This window comes from Nannospalax galili, unplaced genomic scaffold, assembly GCF_000622305.1.
Source record: "Nannospalax galili isolate Female #2095 unplaced genomic scaffold, S.galili_v1.0 scaffold115, whole genome shotgun sequence".
Classification (NCBI taxonomy): domain Eukaryota; kingdom Metazoa; phylum Chordata; class Mammalia; order Rodentia; family Spalacidae; genus Nannospalax; species Nannospalax galili.
In genome coordinates this window covers 5,227,944-5,245,684 of record NW_008340588.1, presented here as the reverse complement: position 1 = coordinate 5,245,684, position 17,741 = coordinate 5,227,944, and the positions used below count along the sequence as shown (strand labels likewise).

The window sequence follows — 17,741 nt, the reverse complement described above, 5'->3', positions numbered from 1 at the left end:
ATTTATTTATTTATTTATTTATTTATTTATTTATTTATTTATTTACTTACTTATTTGGTCTTTTTGAGACAGGGTCTCCCTGTAGCCCCAGCTGTCCTGGAACTCACTATGTAGACCAGGCTCGCCTTGAACTCACAAAGATATGCCTGCCTCTGCCTCCCAAGTGCTAAGATTAAAGGCGTGCTGTGCCTGGCGGAGCAAGCACTTTTCATCACCCTAGCTTTCAGAAGGGTTTTAAAAATCAAACAAAGTAACACTTATAGGATAGTTAGAACACACAGACACAAGTTCAGAGGAAAGAAAAACATTTAGAGTAACTCACAGCAACATGGGAATCATGGCAAGACATTTTTGAATCTAAAACTCTCAAAGGGTTAATTTTCAAGATGTGGTATCAGTTCTAAAACTCCTGAGTATCAGGCAGTTAAACTTTTCTGAGGTCCCTCACTGTTCCTGGATTCTGCAATTAGCAGTGATGTCTTGAACCTTAGCTCTGTCACACAATCCTTTTTACCTAATCTCTCTGAACCTCTATTTCTCACCTGTCAAAGGCTTCTAATATCTCCCTACATTTCTGTTTGAACACTGAAGGAGACAGTATGTGTGCAATGGCTTTGTAAATTGCAATGGCTTCCACAAAGAACATCCTATTTTGACAATTCACTTAGACTATCTAGATACCCTTTTAAGATGTCAGATTCTCCTTTATGTGGAAAATGGGTTGATGGAATATTAATAGGATGGATAGAATTGGTTTAACTGTGTTGTGTGCTTCTTTCTTCTGTATTTCACACTTTTGCTTAATATCACAATTATTGCTTAAAGATAAATGCATTCCAAAAAGAATAAACCTTCCTCAAAGGGTAAGAGATTCAGAACTGCCACACAGCCAAGCTCAAGGAGACAGGTAGATTCTGCCTGGAGGTAGATTCAGAATGCACTCTGAAAATAGCCTATGGCTTTTCTTTTTCCCATTTAGCAGTAGAAATAGAGAACTTTCTTTTGCCTGTATAGGCCATCATGTATGTTTTTTTATCTTACTCCGGTTTTCTGACTGTCCTTTCACCAGATCTTGTTTATCCTGAAGGTACAGGAAAGTAAGCTAGGCATGCTTTCCCTGTAAGAGTCTTTCCTATTCTCTTGTGTTATTTATTTATTTATTCTTTCAAATTTGGAAATTTAGATGAATTGAACTCCTTACTTCAGTCTGTCTCCAAAACTATGTAACTGAGCTACATGTACATTACTGCTCTGCTCCAGAAGCTGATAAAAAATTGATTCAAAAACTCCCCAGCCTCTTGGCATATTCTGTAAAATCATTTTTGAAGATTTTTATCCATTATATGTTTTCTAGTGATGGTTCATAAAAAGATCACCACTAAATATATCCTATATCAGTTAGCATAGAGAAACTTTCTCTTTGATCTCTGAATATACTTTTAAACTTATTTTTATCAGACAACGAAATTCTAGGTTTCATTTAGTAGACACTGAGGTTGATTTTTTCACCTTTGTGAAGCCTGGAACAGTGCTGGAACATAGCAGGGACTCTATAAATATGTGTGGAATAAATTGACTAAGCCACTATTTCTTTTTTATATTGGTTCCAAGGAATCATAGGGCTAAATGTAGTTAACTGTAATAGTCTATGGTACAGATATATTTATTTTCTTTAACAGTCTGCTTTTTATGTCTTCAATCTCTGTTTAAACACTCTCATTGAATATTTAACTAGTACAGGATGCCATAAAATAAAATACATTTTATTTTCCAGATGATACAAAACCAAAGTAGTTGAACTTTGTGCTTTTTAAAAAAACACCTAACAAGTTATAAAGTTAAGAACATCTTTCCTGAAAAAATATGTATCTACATTTTTGTGATGTATGATTATGCTTCTGAGCAAAATGGAATACATCAGGACTGTAGACACATGCACAATGGATAAAGAGAAGCAAAGTTGCTTAACTTCACTTCTTATTACAAGACTTGATGAGGATAAACATATGCACATATGCATTTTTTAAATGTTGGAGGTAAGTGTTCAGAAGGAAAGTTTAATATCAGCATTTGAAACACTGGAAAGCCCAGAAAGTCCTAGATTCATAGTTTACACAATTTGTGGTCTCTGAATCTTTCTGCAGTGGAGACAATCTTGAATCTAAGCCTAACACTTAGACTGATGAAGGGAGAATGGTATTAAATTGCCTGTTAGCTTATTCTGCTGGGTCTTTGTCCCTAGGCCTTGAAAACATAGTGATGCAAAGCCCTTGATTCAAGACTCAGTAATGCTTTGGGTCTCATTAAAGGAGAGAGGATAGAACAGCGATTCCAGTCAGAATAACCACAGAGTAACACTGGTCAGGATGATCTGGTAAATTCTTTAGTTTCCTAGTGCAGACTATGTTTATATACCTGTGAGGACCATGCATTCATGTCTCTGTGAAAGTTAGACATATTCTTGCCTCCTGCTCATCTTAGTTTTAATTTAGGCATTGTTTCCTTTTTTTTCTTAGTTTGCTTTCTAAAACATAAATGTAACTTACTACATGTTGGCCCAGGCAGATGTCTTTCTTTGAAATGTTATTAAGAAGGAGATTTGATAAATTTAAGATTTAGGTTTCTTTTAAAGAAGATAAGCATTTTTATAATTAGAAATGTGTGTTCTTATATTAATAGCTTTTAAAGTAGGCTCAAAGGAACAAAATGGGGGATTAGTAAAAGCTTCTAAACTTATAGTATTAATGACACATATGGAAAAAATGGGTGAGTCAAGATGTTACTTTCCTGTGGTGGCCGAGTCCATGAATGTTTGTTTAACAAGGGAAGTTGCTGTGACATTAAATTAACTGAGTACAGCACAACCTCTAGGAATGTGAGCCACACAGTTCCCGTTTCCCTCCTTGGAGGATTTATAGCATTGGGAATATAAATGAAGGGACAACAGCATACTCACTCTCCATTTTATTCCTTTACGTTTTTCCAAAGTCTGTGTGGGAAAATGAAAATTCTATTGGAAACTTGGAAAAGTCAAGGAACATGATCATTTACCTCATTTCTAAAGAGGGGAATAAACTGCATTTTAATAAAACCATTGTACTGAATAGCTTTCATGTCAGCTTGACACACCTGGGTTGAGGGAGCCTCAACTGGGGAATTGCCTCTGTTGGACTGACCTGTGGCCATGTCTGTGGGGCATCTTCTTGATTATTGAGTGATGTGGGAGGGCCCAGCCCACTGTGGGTGGTGCCAACTCTGGGAAGGTGGGCCTGTGTTGCCTAAGAAATCAGGCTGAGCAGGGGCCAGGGGAGCAAGCCAGTAAGCAGCGATTCTCCATGGCCTGTGCTCCAGCTCCTACCTCCAGGTTCCCGCCCTGAGTTCCTCCCTTGGGCTCCCTGATGAACCCAGGAGATGTAAGCCAAATAAGCCCTTTCCTCCCCAAGTTGGTATTGGTCAAAGTATTTTTGTCACAGCAATGAAGAAAAAAACTAGGACATAAATTGATATGAGGAGTGGGGTATTGCTGGGACAGACCTGACCCAGCTGTTTTTTGGAGGATTGTTGAAATGTTTGTAACTTTGGGCTGGAAAGTCACTGAGTGCTTAGAGTTTGTTGCTGTTGAGCTTGGAACAGTTATGGGGAAAGAGCTGTGGATGATGAAGGCCTGGCTTGTGAAGCTTCAAAGGGAAGCAGAGACTATCAGGGCTGTTTGTTGATATTTTGAGTTGAGAATCTGTAGGTTCTGGTCAGCTGGGGCTGAAGAATCAGCTGTGATTAAGAAGAGACCAGAACCTGAAGTAAAACCTTTGCTTTACTGAGACAATTGATGCTGGTTAGCTGGGGCTGAAAAATCAGCTGTAAGTAAGAAGAGACCAGCATCACTGTGGTGAAGTCTTCCGGGAGGTATTTCCTCAAGGTCAGTGCACAGAGGGAACCTGAGCCCCCATCTCAAACTGGAAGCAGGACTTGGTAATGTGTAAGAGTCTCCTGCATGGTTCTGGTGTTGAAAGCATGAAGGGGTCATAGAGAGCAGCTGAGGTTTGGCACTTTGAGAGGCTAGGAAAAGCCAATGGTAGAAAGTGCAGCCTCAGTTACAGTGAAGATCCCAGAAATGAAAATATCATGGAGAGAATCTGAAGTGTTACACCCCAAGAGGCCAGAAGAGGCCATTGGTGAGGGTGCAGCCTCAGTTTCAGTGGAGACCTCAGCCAGGACCATGGGATGACCACCAAAGACAGCAGTAAGTGTGGAATGGAGCTGGCCTAGGTCTGGGAGAGGAGCTGTTGTACTGTGGATGGCAGAGTCAGAGAAGTGGAGCTGCCAGAACCCTTTAGAACTCAGAAAATCATGACTGAATCCCAGATGTCCAGCCTTGAGGTACTTTGCTGGACTTAGGTGTGGCTTAGGTGTGCCCAATTCTTCTCTTTGATGTAAGACAGTACTTTTTTGGATTTTACAGAAGCCCACCCACAGTTAAGAGATTTTAAAAGAGACTGTGGACTTTTAAGTGCTTGGATTTTTTTAAGGACTATGGGGCTTTTAAGGTTGTATTGTCTTATGTTGTGATATTAACATCATACCTTGGGGACAAGAATTGGAAAGGTTACGGTTTAATAGTGTTTGTGAATCAAGTTGACAAGGGGTCAATTGTGATTGGATAGCTTTAGTGTCAACTTGACACACCTGGGTTGAGGGAGCCTCAGTTGGGGAATTGCCTCCATTGAACTGGCCTGTGGCCATGTCTGTGGCGCATCTTCTTGATTGTTGAGTGATGTGGGAGGGCCCAGCCCACTGTGGGTGGTGCCACCACTGGGCAGGTGGGCCTGTGTTGCATAAGAAAGCAGGCTGTTGTCACAGCAATGAAGAAATAAACTAGGACAACCATGTATGCAAATAACAAATAGTTAAAGTAAGTTTTAGGTAGAATTAAAGTATACAGTGAATGTTTAGTTATGAATTACAAGTTTCAATTGATGTCATCTTTGTATTTGGATTTTAACAAACATGTAGTTTAAAGATCACCTTAAAATATATTAAATTTGTTTATTTTGTTTGCATGTATGTCTCTATTGCATATGGAGGTCAGATGAAAATTTACAGGATTTGGTTTTCTCCATCCACCCATATAGTGATCAAACTGAGGTTATAAGGCTTGGTAGTAAGATCCTTTACCCACTGAGCCTTCTTGCTAGTCCTTAAATATTACATATTTTATCTTAAAATAGTTTCTTTGAGATTTAGTAGGTTAATCTACTGCCTAACTAGAAAAATCTGGACCATGCTGAGATACCTGTTCGTTTTCATCTGGCTATGTCCTCTTTCCTTTCCATCTCCATTGAAGAGATAAGATAGAAAACAATTAGTGCCATCCATATGTGCCATGGGCATGGACCATCCACTGGACATGGGAAATCTAGGCCATGTCCCCAAAGTAGAGTGACTTGCCCCATTCAGCAACTATCAGCTGATGGTCTCCAGGGATTATTACTAATAAGAAAAGGAAAGGAGGATATTAAGTTGGGAGGGTGACATGGTGGGAGTCCCTATGTGGAGGTGGAGGGAGGCAATGGTGGATGGATGTTATCAAAACACACTGTATAAAATTTTCAAAGAGGAGAATAAGTAAAAATATTATTTAAAAGCTAGAAAACCATGTCAATGAAAAACAGTGTGAATAAACATCACACATTACCTCTCTGAAACCAAATATCAACTACTTGGAATAGAAACCCAATCACAGAATCAATCTTTGAAAGTGAATTGTGATAGACAATGTGAGAGGCTGGTCTTTATTGGTACAAATATATACATGCATGCACATTTGCACAGGATGCAGATCAGCTTGAAGATTTCTTTGTTTCAGAAACAGAATTTTCAGGGAAAAATACAATTTTAAATCCAATGATGGGTGGTGCAAGAGAGAAGATAAATGTAATAGTTTTGAAGGCTTTCAAAGTGAATTAGTTTCTAAAAGAGTTATAAAATTATTTTAAGCACTGTTAGAAGCAGTGGCTCATTTCACTGTCAAAATAATTATAATAAAATATAATATTTACATTTGGCTAAATTTAAAATCTAAAGTATGTATTATCAGGCCTTAATTTTTCATTATAATCTTTTTTTTAGTTTTAATAATTTTTCTATGGATCAACATGTCCCAAGTGTACTTTTGGAAACCCTGCAAAATGTGCACCAAAAATGTGTTCAAATAATTTTGATGAAAGCTACTAGAATTATTCAGAATTATTTAAAGAATAACTATGACATTGCTGTTTTCTAAAAAGAAGTTGATTTTTTTGAGGTACAGTATGCTAAGAATTGCAATTCCTGGGATTTTCTTGTAGCAGTTATGGAAGTGGGAAGACAGAATGAGAGTGAGGACAGAGCTAGCCATAAATTGATGTTACTTGTTTTTAATGATAATTACATGTGGATTTATGGCATTATACAGCCTGCATTTTTGTGCATTTTGCTTGTATTAGAAATTCTCCATAGCAAAAAGTAAACTAATATGCCCCTTCTTACCTGTGGGTTCTATACTCATGGATTCAATAAATTGTGGGTAAAAGAAAATGTGAAAAGTAGTTTCATCTTTCTGAATATGTTCAGAGTTATTTTAATAATTTTTTTCTTAAACAATATAGCATAAAATATTTTCATAGAATTTAACTGTATTGTTATAAGCAATACAGAGATAGTTTAAAGTACATAAGAAAGAGTGGAAAGATTACATGCAAGCACTGCTCCACTTTATATAAGGACCTGAGTTTCACTAGATTTTGATGCCTATGAGGGGTACTAGAACCAATCCTCTGATGGATGACTGTATATAAAAAAGTATATTTATTAAGATCATATAACGAAAATGAAAACTGAGTAGAAGATGAACTGTTTAAACACTTTGCAATGTACTGTCTACTCACAAGTAACATCTATTAATATCTCTCTTGGGTACTTTGAGAATGGGTATAGAACAGCAGAGCTATTACTCCACTCAAAATTGTGATCATTCCAAGCTTTTAGAATTATGAAAGTCTTTTAATGAAAATATTAAAATGGTCAAAATATTAAAAATCAACAATTTTCCCCCACATTTTTATACATGCAAGTAAAAAATTTTAAATCATGGACTTTACTCTCTGTATAAATATAATGACAGAATTACTATTAGGTGAAATTTCTGAAAAAGAGAATGAAATCAGTACATATTTTGGAGGACAAGAAGCCATTCTTTTGTTTGGACTATTAGCTATAAAATGAGTTCCAAATGTTTAGTAGTTAAATGAAAACCTATGTTTAAAAATATCTTGTATACTTTTAAAGGCTCAATAATTTTGTTTATATAATTTTATCCAAAGTTCCTATAAATTCTAGTCATTTGATAAAATGCCAATTACATCCCCACAAATTACTTCTCATTCTAGGACAATTAAATTAGCATTATTTATTCCTCAAAATAAATTTTATGGTTGCCAAATAAGATTTAGGTTTTCACATAAAATTATTTATATATAAATTTACATGTCTGAGAAACTTTATTCTAGAATCTAAATAAATTAAATCTTTGGTTATATTTTAAAATAAATTATACATTCATTGTAAAATTTGCATCTAAATAGAGCTGTATTTCTATTTGTATCTATCCTTTCTAGCTTTTCAGAGAATAGCAAACTTTTTACTGTTGACTTTTATGAAAATTAAAACAAGAACATTTGCATTTATTACAATATACTGCCAAAAATTGCATTAATTTCCATTGATGCCCATTAATTTGATAAATGTTTTGTCATTTGTACCATTTTTACTGTCAAAACAAGTTAATTATATCTTACTGACATCTTTGACAATTGCTTTAAGTATGGCAAAAAAAAAGTGTTTTCTTTGCTTCAACAAAAATTTGCTCTTGCCTGTTGAAAGCTTGAGCTAGGAAGAGAATATCTCAGGTCAGAGGCTTGGCAGGCTCAAGTGAGGCAGGATGGCAAACAACGCCACTCAAGGTGCTTATGGAAAGGTTAGTATTTTGTAGTAGGAAATATTACATACCTGCATAATCTGTTCGTGCATAATGCCCATCTTCAGATTTAGTGGTGGTAGTTGTGTTATCTGTGTTGAAAAAGTTAACAAGAAAGACTGATCAACCATTTTCTAAACATATGTCAACTATTCTTCCAACAGTATCTTCACTGCAATTAAGGGTTTCTTTTTTAAACAATTGTTCTGAGCAACCTTTATACAAAGACACATTTCCAATACATATTTCTGAGTGGATAACAGAATGGTACAAGCTTTCTGAAATATTGGATGAGGAGAAAGTTTGTAACTGTAACAGATATATATAATAAAAGAATAGCAAGTCAAACTCCTTTCTTAACAGCAAAACAATATTCTAGTACATTCTGCTTTTAAGAATGTATTTGAAAATGATTTGCTTTTAATTTCAAGGTTTCTAATCAATTCTTAGATTCTTGGTTAGGCTTTCTCTTTAGTCTTTGCAAGGTGAATGCCTGCTATCTTCTGTGTTCATGGCATGGTGACGATACAGTCCTTTTATATAGAATAAGATGTACTGTTGCCAATAGACCCTCAAACACCTATAATCAACATCGATTCTATAGCTGACTACACTATTCATTGTGAGGCAGAGCTGTTGTTTGGGAATGAAATAGCTTCTTAATAAGGAGGTATCTTTACTCTTCATTTCTGCACAGGGACTAAAGACATTCTTTGAAATGAAATTTTGGCATGAACATTACCTTGACATCGACCCAACGACATGACTTCAATTTTCTCCTGTTTCTGACATGATGCTTCTTTGATTTGACATGCATTATCATAAGATTTCCCATCAGAAGCGCAAAGGGGATTGAAGTTGGTTTGAGAACAGTCAATGTTGCATACACACCTAAAGGAAGAGAGAAATAAAATATGTAACATCAATAGTGTTGCTACCACAGTGTAAATAAAATACAAATGGAAGAAATGCTAGGTGGGCGAAATGCAGCAAAATCGAATTGTATCCTCCTAGAGAAGCTCTTGCACTTTGCTATAGGAGAAGAAATGCAGCACAGAACTACTAGGAAACAATTTAAAGGACCCAGCAATGGATAATAAATGAAAAGGGAAAACTTTAGAAAACGATTATTGGTTTATATTTTCCCTGGAACTCTTACAACATGTGCATAACATTTAGATAGGCTGAGGTAGCCATGGAACTCCTTTAGCGTTTATAGAATGGCAAGAGCTGGAGAAAGATGTCTAGTGGCTCACTTAACAGAAAGCAATCAAACTATTTGAAGTGTCATCAAAAAAAAGGAATTTTTCCAGCATAAACAACAACATTCATTAAATGTGCTAAATGAGACCTTTTGTGGTCCTTAACCTTTTGGGGTGCCTCAAAATTCTTTGAGAATCAATTGAAAGATATAGGTAGATACCATCTCAGAAATCCTCATGTTAATATACAACCATTTATATAAAATTAATCAGTGTTTCCTGAGGCTTCCTTAAGCATATCTCATGGTTTCTTTCCAAGGTATACACTGTTTTCTTCACTGCTTGATGCTTTACATAACAAACTTATGAATTCATGATTTTACATTTTTTTCTATAGGCTAAGAAGCACTTGGTGAATTAATCAGAATTAGGTCACCTATGCTTTAAAACAAACTTTGTGTGATTTCTAAAAATGTGCTTATAAATTTCAGTGTTTTATTATTTATTTTATTTAGAATATTACATTTTTGATATGTGTGCAAACCTGCTACTGCCACAGTACAAAAACTCATTTAAAATTTTTATTAGTATTTGCATTTTTTTCTATATGATCTTCTTGATGTTGTGAATCATACTTTTACCTTTACAAATTTGACTTAGAGTGGGGCATATAATAAATCTGAATCTACACTTCTGGGTTGAAAGGAGCAACCTTCCTATTCCTCTGTGATGTCAGCAGAGACAATATGGGGTACTTGGACTTAAATTCAACCTGTTAGACGTGAAGAGCCCCTCATCTTCCTTAGTGTTAATATAATGATAAAGATGATAATGATAATAATAACCAGCCTCATTCAAACTTTGTAGTAGTCATTAAACAGATTAAGATATTATAGAAAATCAGAAAGCCAGTAAAGTGGGCGACAGCACTCAGTGTGCTGACACCCAACCCTTCTCCTTCAGTACTACAGCCTGCGAGTTATAGCCTGCTTACCACCTCCCAGAGGACTTATATTTCAACATCATTTTTACTTGTAACAGTTTTTAAAGACTTATTTTTATTTTGTGTTATGTGTGTGCTTGCAGTATGTATTTGTGCCATGTGCATGCAATGCCCAAATAAACCAGAAGAAGGTATCAGAGACCCCCCTGGAACTACAGGTGGTCATTATCACCATGAGAGTGGTAGATACCAAACTCTGGTCCTCTACAAAAGCGGAGGCTATGTTAACAGCTGAGCTATTTTTTCAGTCCCCGAGAGAACTTTAGAGTGTACAGATTTATAAGCAGATTCCTGGGTCTCAGGGAAGCTGAGGTACCACCTTGAATTCTGTATTCTTAAGTAATCACTCTGGCATCAGACTCACTGTCCAAGAATGCTGACACATCAGTGGGATTGAGAGAGGGATTGTCTACACATCAACTGGGCTCATGAGAGTAGTCTTTAGACCATCTGTGTCAGAATTACCTAAACTACTGCTAAAAATATGGTAGAAAATGTACTTAAAATATTTTTTGCAGAATAATTTCTTAGGAATACTTAATTTTTTAATATTCATCTATTTAGGAATGAATAGACAGGCCAGATGACAACCATGTCTAGATTTTTAAGACATTGAAGAATGGCATTCCTGCCTTAGCCGGGATGGTCTTGGAATCTGAAAATCTGAGGTCAGGAGCTGCCTACACGTTCAGAGAGCTTTTGGTGTTTCTCAGAATGGATTTGGAGATGTGATTATGTAGATCAGGCTAATCTTAACCATTTGTGTTAAGGAATGGTGGGGAGGCTGACTTGCAACATTTTAAAAAACGCAGTTCCTTGTGCTTGTAAGGCAGGTTAGGTTTTAACTATTCACCACAAATTTCATGTGTCTTATAATTATCTAAAAAAATCACAGAAGAATAGGGCAGAAGATACCATGTTTAATCTGTATTAGTAAACTGAGACACCCAGGGCTTTGTAAATATCTCCAAATGAAATCCATAGAAATTCAGGAGTGTACATGTCTATGTACAGACAGATAATAACTAAAATTCTGAAATCCACTTAATATCACAACCAATGATAAAATGAGAGTGAAGATGGGAAGAGAAAATTTGGCTGAAATAAACTTGGTTGAAATCAACATTTCAGTGAAACATTCATTTCTTCAGGCCACTGCATCCAACTGAATGATTGTCCAGGGTATTTTACAGGATCCCCATTTTATCTCCTACCCCCAATGTTCCTGACTGACTGTTCTTCTGCAGTTCTCCTGCTGAGGAGGTGTTTTCCCCTTCCTTTCTTGGAATTGCTCACTCAGAGCCTCCATGAATATTTGTCTCCCCTTTGGGAATTTTTGGCTCTTACTGCCTCAAATAAAGTCTTTCAGGGATGACTAATGAAAAATGAACATATTTGGCATTTTATTCTTGCTTCAAAAGGAGGACATAAATTCCTTTAGGTAAAATCAAGATGTGTCTTTCACTAAATTCTGGGATATAAACTTCATGAAAGTATGCAGTATACTGTCCTCCTCTGGTCCAGCCTTCATTATTCGTTCCTTCCTACACTCCAGACTTATAGTACCAATAAGGCCCATTAAAAGAAAACTCCTTCTGGTCAATAGGACAGAATCTTTGCCTGAGTGTAAAATTAGCATCTCAGTTGTGCTAGATCAGGCATCTGGTCGGAACCTCCCCTAGGAAGGCAGATCCACCGTTCCTACTGAGCAGCACACCACACCACGGGCATCAGGCTCCAGACGGCAGCTTTGCAAGTCTGCCCACTTCTCTAAGCTCTTCAGAAAAGCATACCTCTCCTTCTTGGTTTTTCTTTTCTAAGCATACTTTCCCTAACATTTTGAGGTTTTCCCAACATTTTTGACTTCTTTACTCTTTTCCTAAGGGTTCCCTCCTGGCCATGTGGTTATTAGTCCACCAGGTGTCTGACCTCCATGCCGGCTTAAACAGCATAGCTGTTTTCCTTCTCCCCTCCGTTTTCCTCCTCTTGGCAGCTGCTGAGATTTACAGCTTGTCTGCCCCAGGTTTTTCATTTGAACTCTAATAAGATTGTCCTTGAGCATCCATTTGATTTCATTCTTAATATTTTTATTAAACTAGTGTATATTAATACAAAAACAAATTTTGAACAAATCTATCTTCTTGATCTCAGGATTCACTGGTGATTGGAAACCTATAAAAAGATTTTTCAATTTTTTAATTTAAATTAAAAAATTTTGAGACAGGGTCCCACATAGCCCAGGTTAGCCACAAACTCATTATAGAGCCATGACCTTGAACTTCTGATATCCTTGCCTCTACCCTCCAACTGTTGGGATTATAGGCATGTACCACTATACCTGGTTTTATGTGATGTTGGTGACTGAACCCAGAGCTTTCTGCATGAGAGGCCAATACTCCACCAACTGAGATACATTCCCAGCCATTTGCCATTTTTTGAATAAATAAGAGATGCTTTAAGGATATGCTTAAGTGACTTAAAGTTATGTAGTTTGGGGAGAAGGAGAAATATGCATCAAGTATAGGAATTGCTGTTTTCTATGTTTCCACTAGACAAATGAACTCTGATTCTATAGTCATTTACTGAATTTTGTTTATTTAAGTTGGTTAGCATTATAAGTCAGAAAAAGAGGCAGGGTTTGAAGGCCCTAGTCTGGATTTCAACTTGATCTCCTTTGGAAATGACCATCTTTATTTATTTTTTTTCCCATCTTCATTTTAGTGAGTACTTTGGACACACGGCTTTCAATAACTACATGTTGAAAACCAAATGAAACATTGTAGTAACAATTTTATACCCTCAAGGAAAGGTAGTGATTATTACTGTCTCTACCTAATAGATAAGAAAATTGAGTCTTGTAGAAGTCCCATATCTAATAAGTAGATGAACATCATTTCCAATCTAGGCAGACTGACGCCAGAGGCTGCACTGTTCACAAACAGAAAGTTCAAGGAAGGCCACGGCAGATGTACGTTCATATCATTAACTGATTAAAAGAAAACTTTGAATGAGTAGGATTTGAAAAGCAATGCTATGTATATTCATGGGATATTTACTACAATGCTTTGAATTTATATTGACTCTTAATCTTTGTCTTCCTAAAAGAGTGATCCAAACTTTTGTATTAGTGGGATATGTGGTGAATGAATGATACTTTTAAGACACTGTGAACCAATAGCCGGTGTTAGAATGAATAAGCAATCTTATGGGCAATAAATTAAGCTTACTACTTAAGGCATCAGTTATTCAGAAATGCTATCATTAAAGTGCTGTCCTTAAATTAGTCTAAACACAAACACAGATTTAAATCTATACACATGTACAACCACATGAAAACATACAACCCACTGGACTTACCTGAAATATATATTAAATTGATAGATTTTAGCAATCTTTTCTGAGTTTCTGTTTCAAACTTTTAAAGGGGAATTTTGGAAGTTTTTATTCATAGTATGGAGGGCTTTCGGTGTTAACATCAGTGAACTAATTTGTATGTGGGGTGTTCATTGCTACCTCCTGGCAGCATTTACTGCCTTGTTAATGTGCTTTATTACTAGTTTGTATCTGTACTCTTCTGTAACCTTTTCAAGATCAAGACACCCTATTTATCTTTGAATTCTTGGTATGTAGCACAGTACATTATAGCAATCTTCAATAAATGCTTGTTGAATGAATTACTGAGAGTACAGACTTGGAAGAAGTTCAAGAGTATAGTCATTGTGGTTAGACATTAACACTGATGAGAAAAATTCCGAGATAAATTAAAAGGCATGGAAGAAAGAGGAGAAAAAAAGCTGAGGAAGGTTATCAGTAAAGAAACGTGGGAATGTCTAAGTTCACTCAGACCCCAGTTGAATGAAAGGTATCACTACAAGCGACTTCTGAAGACAACTTTTCAACAGTGAACTTTAACCAAATCCCAAACACCAAGTGTTTCGGCTTACCGGACTATGTACTATTCCAATACTGTCCCAGGTTGGGGATATCGTACCCTTTTCATCAATGAGCAATGCAAATTCAATGTAAAGAACTTGTTCCTCACTTCCCCTAATATTTTATCAGAAGATTATTATCCCTAGGTTTACATAGTCCCAGATGCTGTCTAACTTTGCAAAACTGTGTCCTAGAATCTGGTCTTTCCTCTTCTGTCTCTAATTATCATGATGCCTCTGTTTTGAGAGTTTTGATTAAGCTATTAAGCACCTGGATGAGAAGTAGTGATAAATTCATGAAAAAAATCTTACCTAAAGATTATGCATGTGTATAGATTTAAATGTGTGTTATGTTTAGCTTCTTGACACATGTGGGGCTACCAGAAGGGTCCCCAAGAACTCAGGTCACATCTTCCTCATCTGTGTCATCACAGACAAAGGAAAGACTTCTATTCCTTCATGATCAATGACATGGATGTCCAATTGTGACAGGAGATACTTTAATCCGTCAAGCATTACTTGTATTTTGGGATATTCAGATATCGTTTTAGGTACCAATATAATTTGAACACCAGTAACTTGACAGTTTATTGCTAGTTTAGTCCACTGAAAAATATATAAGGCTCTGATAAGAAGGTGACAGAATTACCATACAAAGTAAAGGTGAAATTGCAGGTCACTAAGCTTTAGCAGCTTATGTAAATTAATCCAGGTATTTTTCTTTTACAGAAATGAAAGGAACACATTTAAAAAAAAATAGAATCTCTCTCTTCACTGCTTTTGGCAAATAATTGCATCATTATTCATTCTGAAAGGAGTAACTAGTTAATTATAGTATGTCACAAGTATTTTATGCAAGCCAAGGATTTGTAAGTTTGAGGACTGCACGCATGCCTTTGTGTGTGTGTGTGTGTGTGTGTGTGTTTTCTTTCCTTTTCTTCTTTTTTCTCATCTATCTCAGTCTTTTGACATTTTGACACTGCGATTACATAGATCTCTTTTCTTCTAAGCTACAAAGTAAAAGAATCAGCCTTACTTGAAAATAATAATTTCAGAGGTCTCTATGTGGAAATACTACAGCTGAAACTCCTTCAGACACAATTAACATTGACTGAAAACTGTAGCTGCTTGAATTATAAGAAAAGAAACATAATTTTAAAAGACCATATGACAAGGTAAGAAGCCTAAAGTGCAAGAAGTAAAAGGTGACACCTAGGAAAGCATGCATACATTTACAATTGACCCATGAATGTTTTTGGAGATTTGCTGTCCGGGTCCTTGCCTCACTTGAACTGTCCAAGGATGAACTACAATGAGTTAAATGGTCTTTTCCTTGTACTTAAGAACGCCTGTCATCTGCCTGAGTGTGAGGAAGCCAATCCTGCCAGCTCGCAGATTACTTATTCATGCGTCTGGTTTGTGGCTGCCCTCTAAATTTCACTAGATTGTGTTTCATCTATTAAACATGGCTGTCACTCCTTTCTCAAGGTCCTTGACTCAATGTCCATGCTGTGTTTTGCTTGTCTAATGTTCATCATCCATTTTCAAGCACCCAGTTGCATGGCAGGCAGTGAGGCTGGCTTTTCAGGTTGTTTTGGTCCTTGACTGTGGTTTGTTTCCCTTGAGCTTGTCTATCTCTGGACTATTAAATAGACCCTCTCTGGCCTGGCCAGTAAATGAGGTCAGAGCTGCTGTCTGTGCTTGCTGTAATGGAAGGCTGCATTATATTAATAACAGTATGTGCCTTTCATTCAGGACTCTTAACTTTTTTTTAATTTTGATGGAACTTGATTATAAGTATTTTATCTATAAAGAAACCAGTGTAGGAATGACTCTGAGTTGTAAACGGGAAAAAATGAGATAACAAATGTGAAAATGAACTAGAAAATTAAACTTTCTATATGAAGGGCAGAAAATTGTCAGTGAGTGGCAAAGCCAGTAAGGCTCTCATATGGCCACTCATGACGTTTTTTTGATGGTCATGTGTAATCTTTTTAGAGCAACGCTCTTTTCCTGAAACATTGCCCAAGCTTAACTGAGGTTTTTCAAAGGTGGTGCAGCATATTTATATGTAGAAAAACTTATTTGCTATTAATGTTGCTTATAAGGAAATAAAGCATGGAAGTTGGCCTATTGTGGGAAGGTCTTAGAAGAGTGGGACACATAGATTGGAAAAGACCTAAGATAACAAAGTGAAACTGAGTTGGGAAACCCTTCTGGGTGCTGCCAGAACTTTCTAAAGCATAGTATAATGGTAACAGAAGGAATTATTGCTCAGAAAGAAACAGATGGTCACATATCAGACTAATGTCTAATATGGCAAAGGGAGACGGAGGATGTGACTAAAGCTTGGGAATTGGTAACACATGTGCCTTTGGTTAATCTAGGCTTGACTGTTGACTGGCAGTGTAGCATTGTACTAGTCAGTTAACTTCCTCAAGCCTTAAAATCCATATCTGTGAAGGTGAGGCAACTCGGGATGGTAGGGTCTAATTCGGTATGTGTGGCATAATTCACATATATTGGTTAGCAAATTACTAAGAAATTGTAATTTCACAATAAACATTGGTCATGGTTCCTTTGGACAGTTTTTCTAAGCAGGACTTCTAAACCTAGATGCATATGATTCTATAGAATATTTCAGAAGTCCAGATGCTTAGGCTTTAGCCCAAAGATTCCCATTGAGGAGGTCCAGTATGAAACTGAGGGAACTGTATAAAATGCTCCGATTCTGATGAGGAGCATTTGCCATTCTTTTCCTCCAAGTTAGCACACGTAAGACTCACTGTGAGACATTTTCATGCAGCAGATCTGGGGTGGGCTTAGAAGTCAGGATTTGAAGCCAGAGCCTTTGCTTTCTCAATCCACTATAACTTTTATCACCTATTGAGAACTCTTAGCTACACCTGGTTCCATGCCTAGTTCTTTCCCTTTCATTCTATTATAAGGAACTTAATATTGCTTAGTACATATAATTCCATGACATACTTATAAAGGCTTTTCTCCATGTAATACATCCAATCAGGCACTATGTGTTTGATGTCAGAGGACAAGGATCATTGATTAAATTCCTTAGTTCAAAAACATCAATGAGCAACCTAGACCCACTGGTGAGAAAGGAGAGGTAATAGTGTCTGGTAGGGTAGGGTATTTCCCAGTGCTGGGATCTTGTTGCCCTACCGCCTCCTGACTCTTCATAATGACTAATAATGGTTGTCAACTTGACACACTTGGGGAAAAAGTCACTTCAGTTGAGAATTTCCTCCATCAGATTGGCCTGTGGGCATGTCTGTGGGCATTTTCTTGATTACCGGTTGATGCGAGAGGACCCAGCACACTATGGGCAGTGCTACCCCCAAGCAGGTAGTCCTGGGCTGTATAAGAAAGGAAGGTGAGCAGGAGCAAGAGGGAGCAAGCCAGTCAGCAGCATTCCTCCACTGTTTCTGCTTCAAGTTCTTATCCTGCTGGAATTCTTGCCCTGCTTAAGGTCCTGCTCTGACGTCTCTCAATGACGATCTGTAAGATGAAATAAACCCTTTCCTCCAAAAGTTGTTTTTGGCCATGGTGCTTATCACAGTAACAGAAGGCAAACC

The 17,741-nt window shown here is 36.8% G+C and overlaps 1 protein-coding gene across 1 annotated transcript in view; it reads right to left on the bottom strand.

The window, feature by feature from the left end:
• The window catches only part of Tmeff2 (transmembrane protein with EGF like and two follistatin like domains 2), a 287,134-nt gene that overhangs the window by 44,745 nt on the left and 224,648 nt on the right, over window positions 1-17,741 (bottom strand). The window contains exons 6-7 of the mRNA XM_008835604.3: window positions 8,754-8,902; window positions 8,044-8,103 (exon numbers count right to left, since the gene is read on the bottom strand). Of these exons, the coding sequence (XP_008833826.1) occupies window positions 8,044-8,103; window positions 8,754-8,902 (209 nt within the window). The remainder of the gene's footprint in view (window positions 1-8,043; window positions 8,104-8,753; window positions 8,903-17,741) is intronic.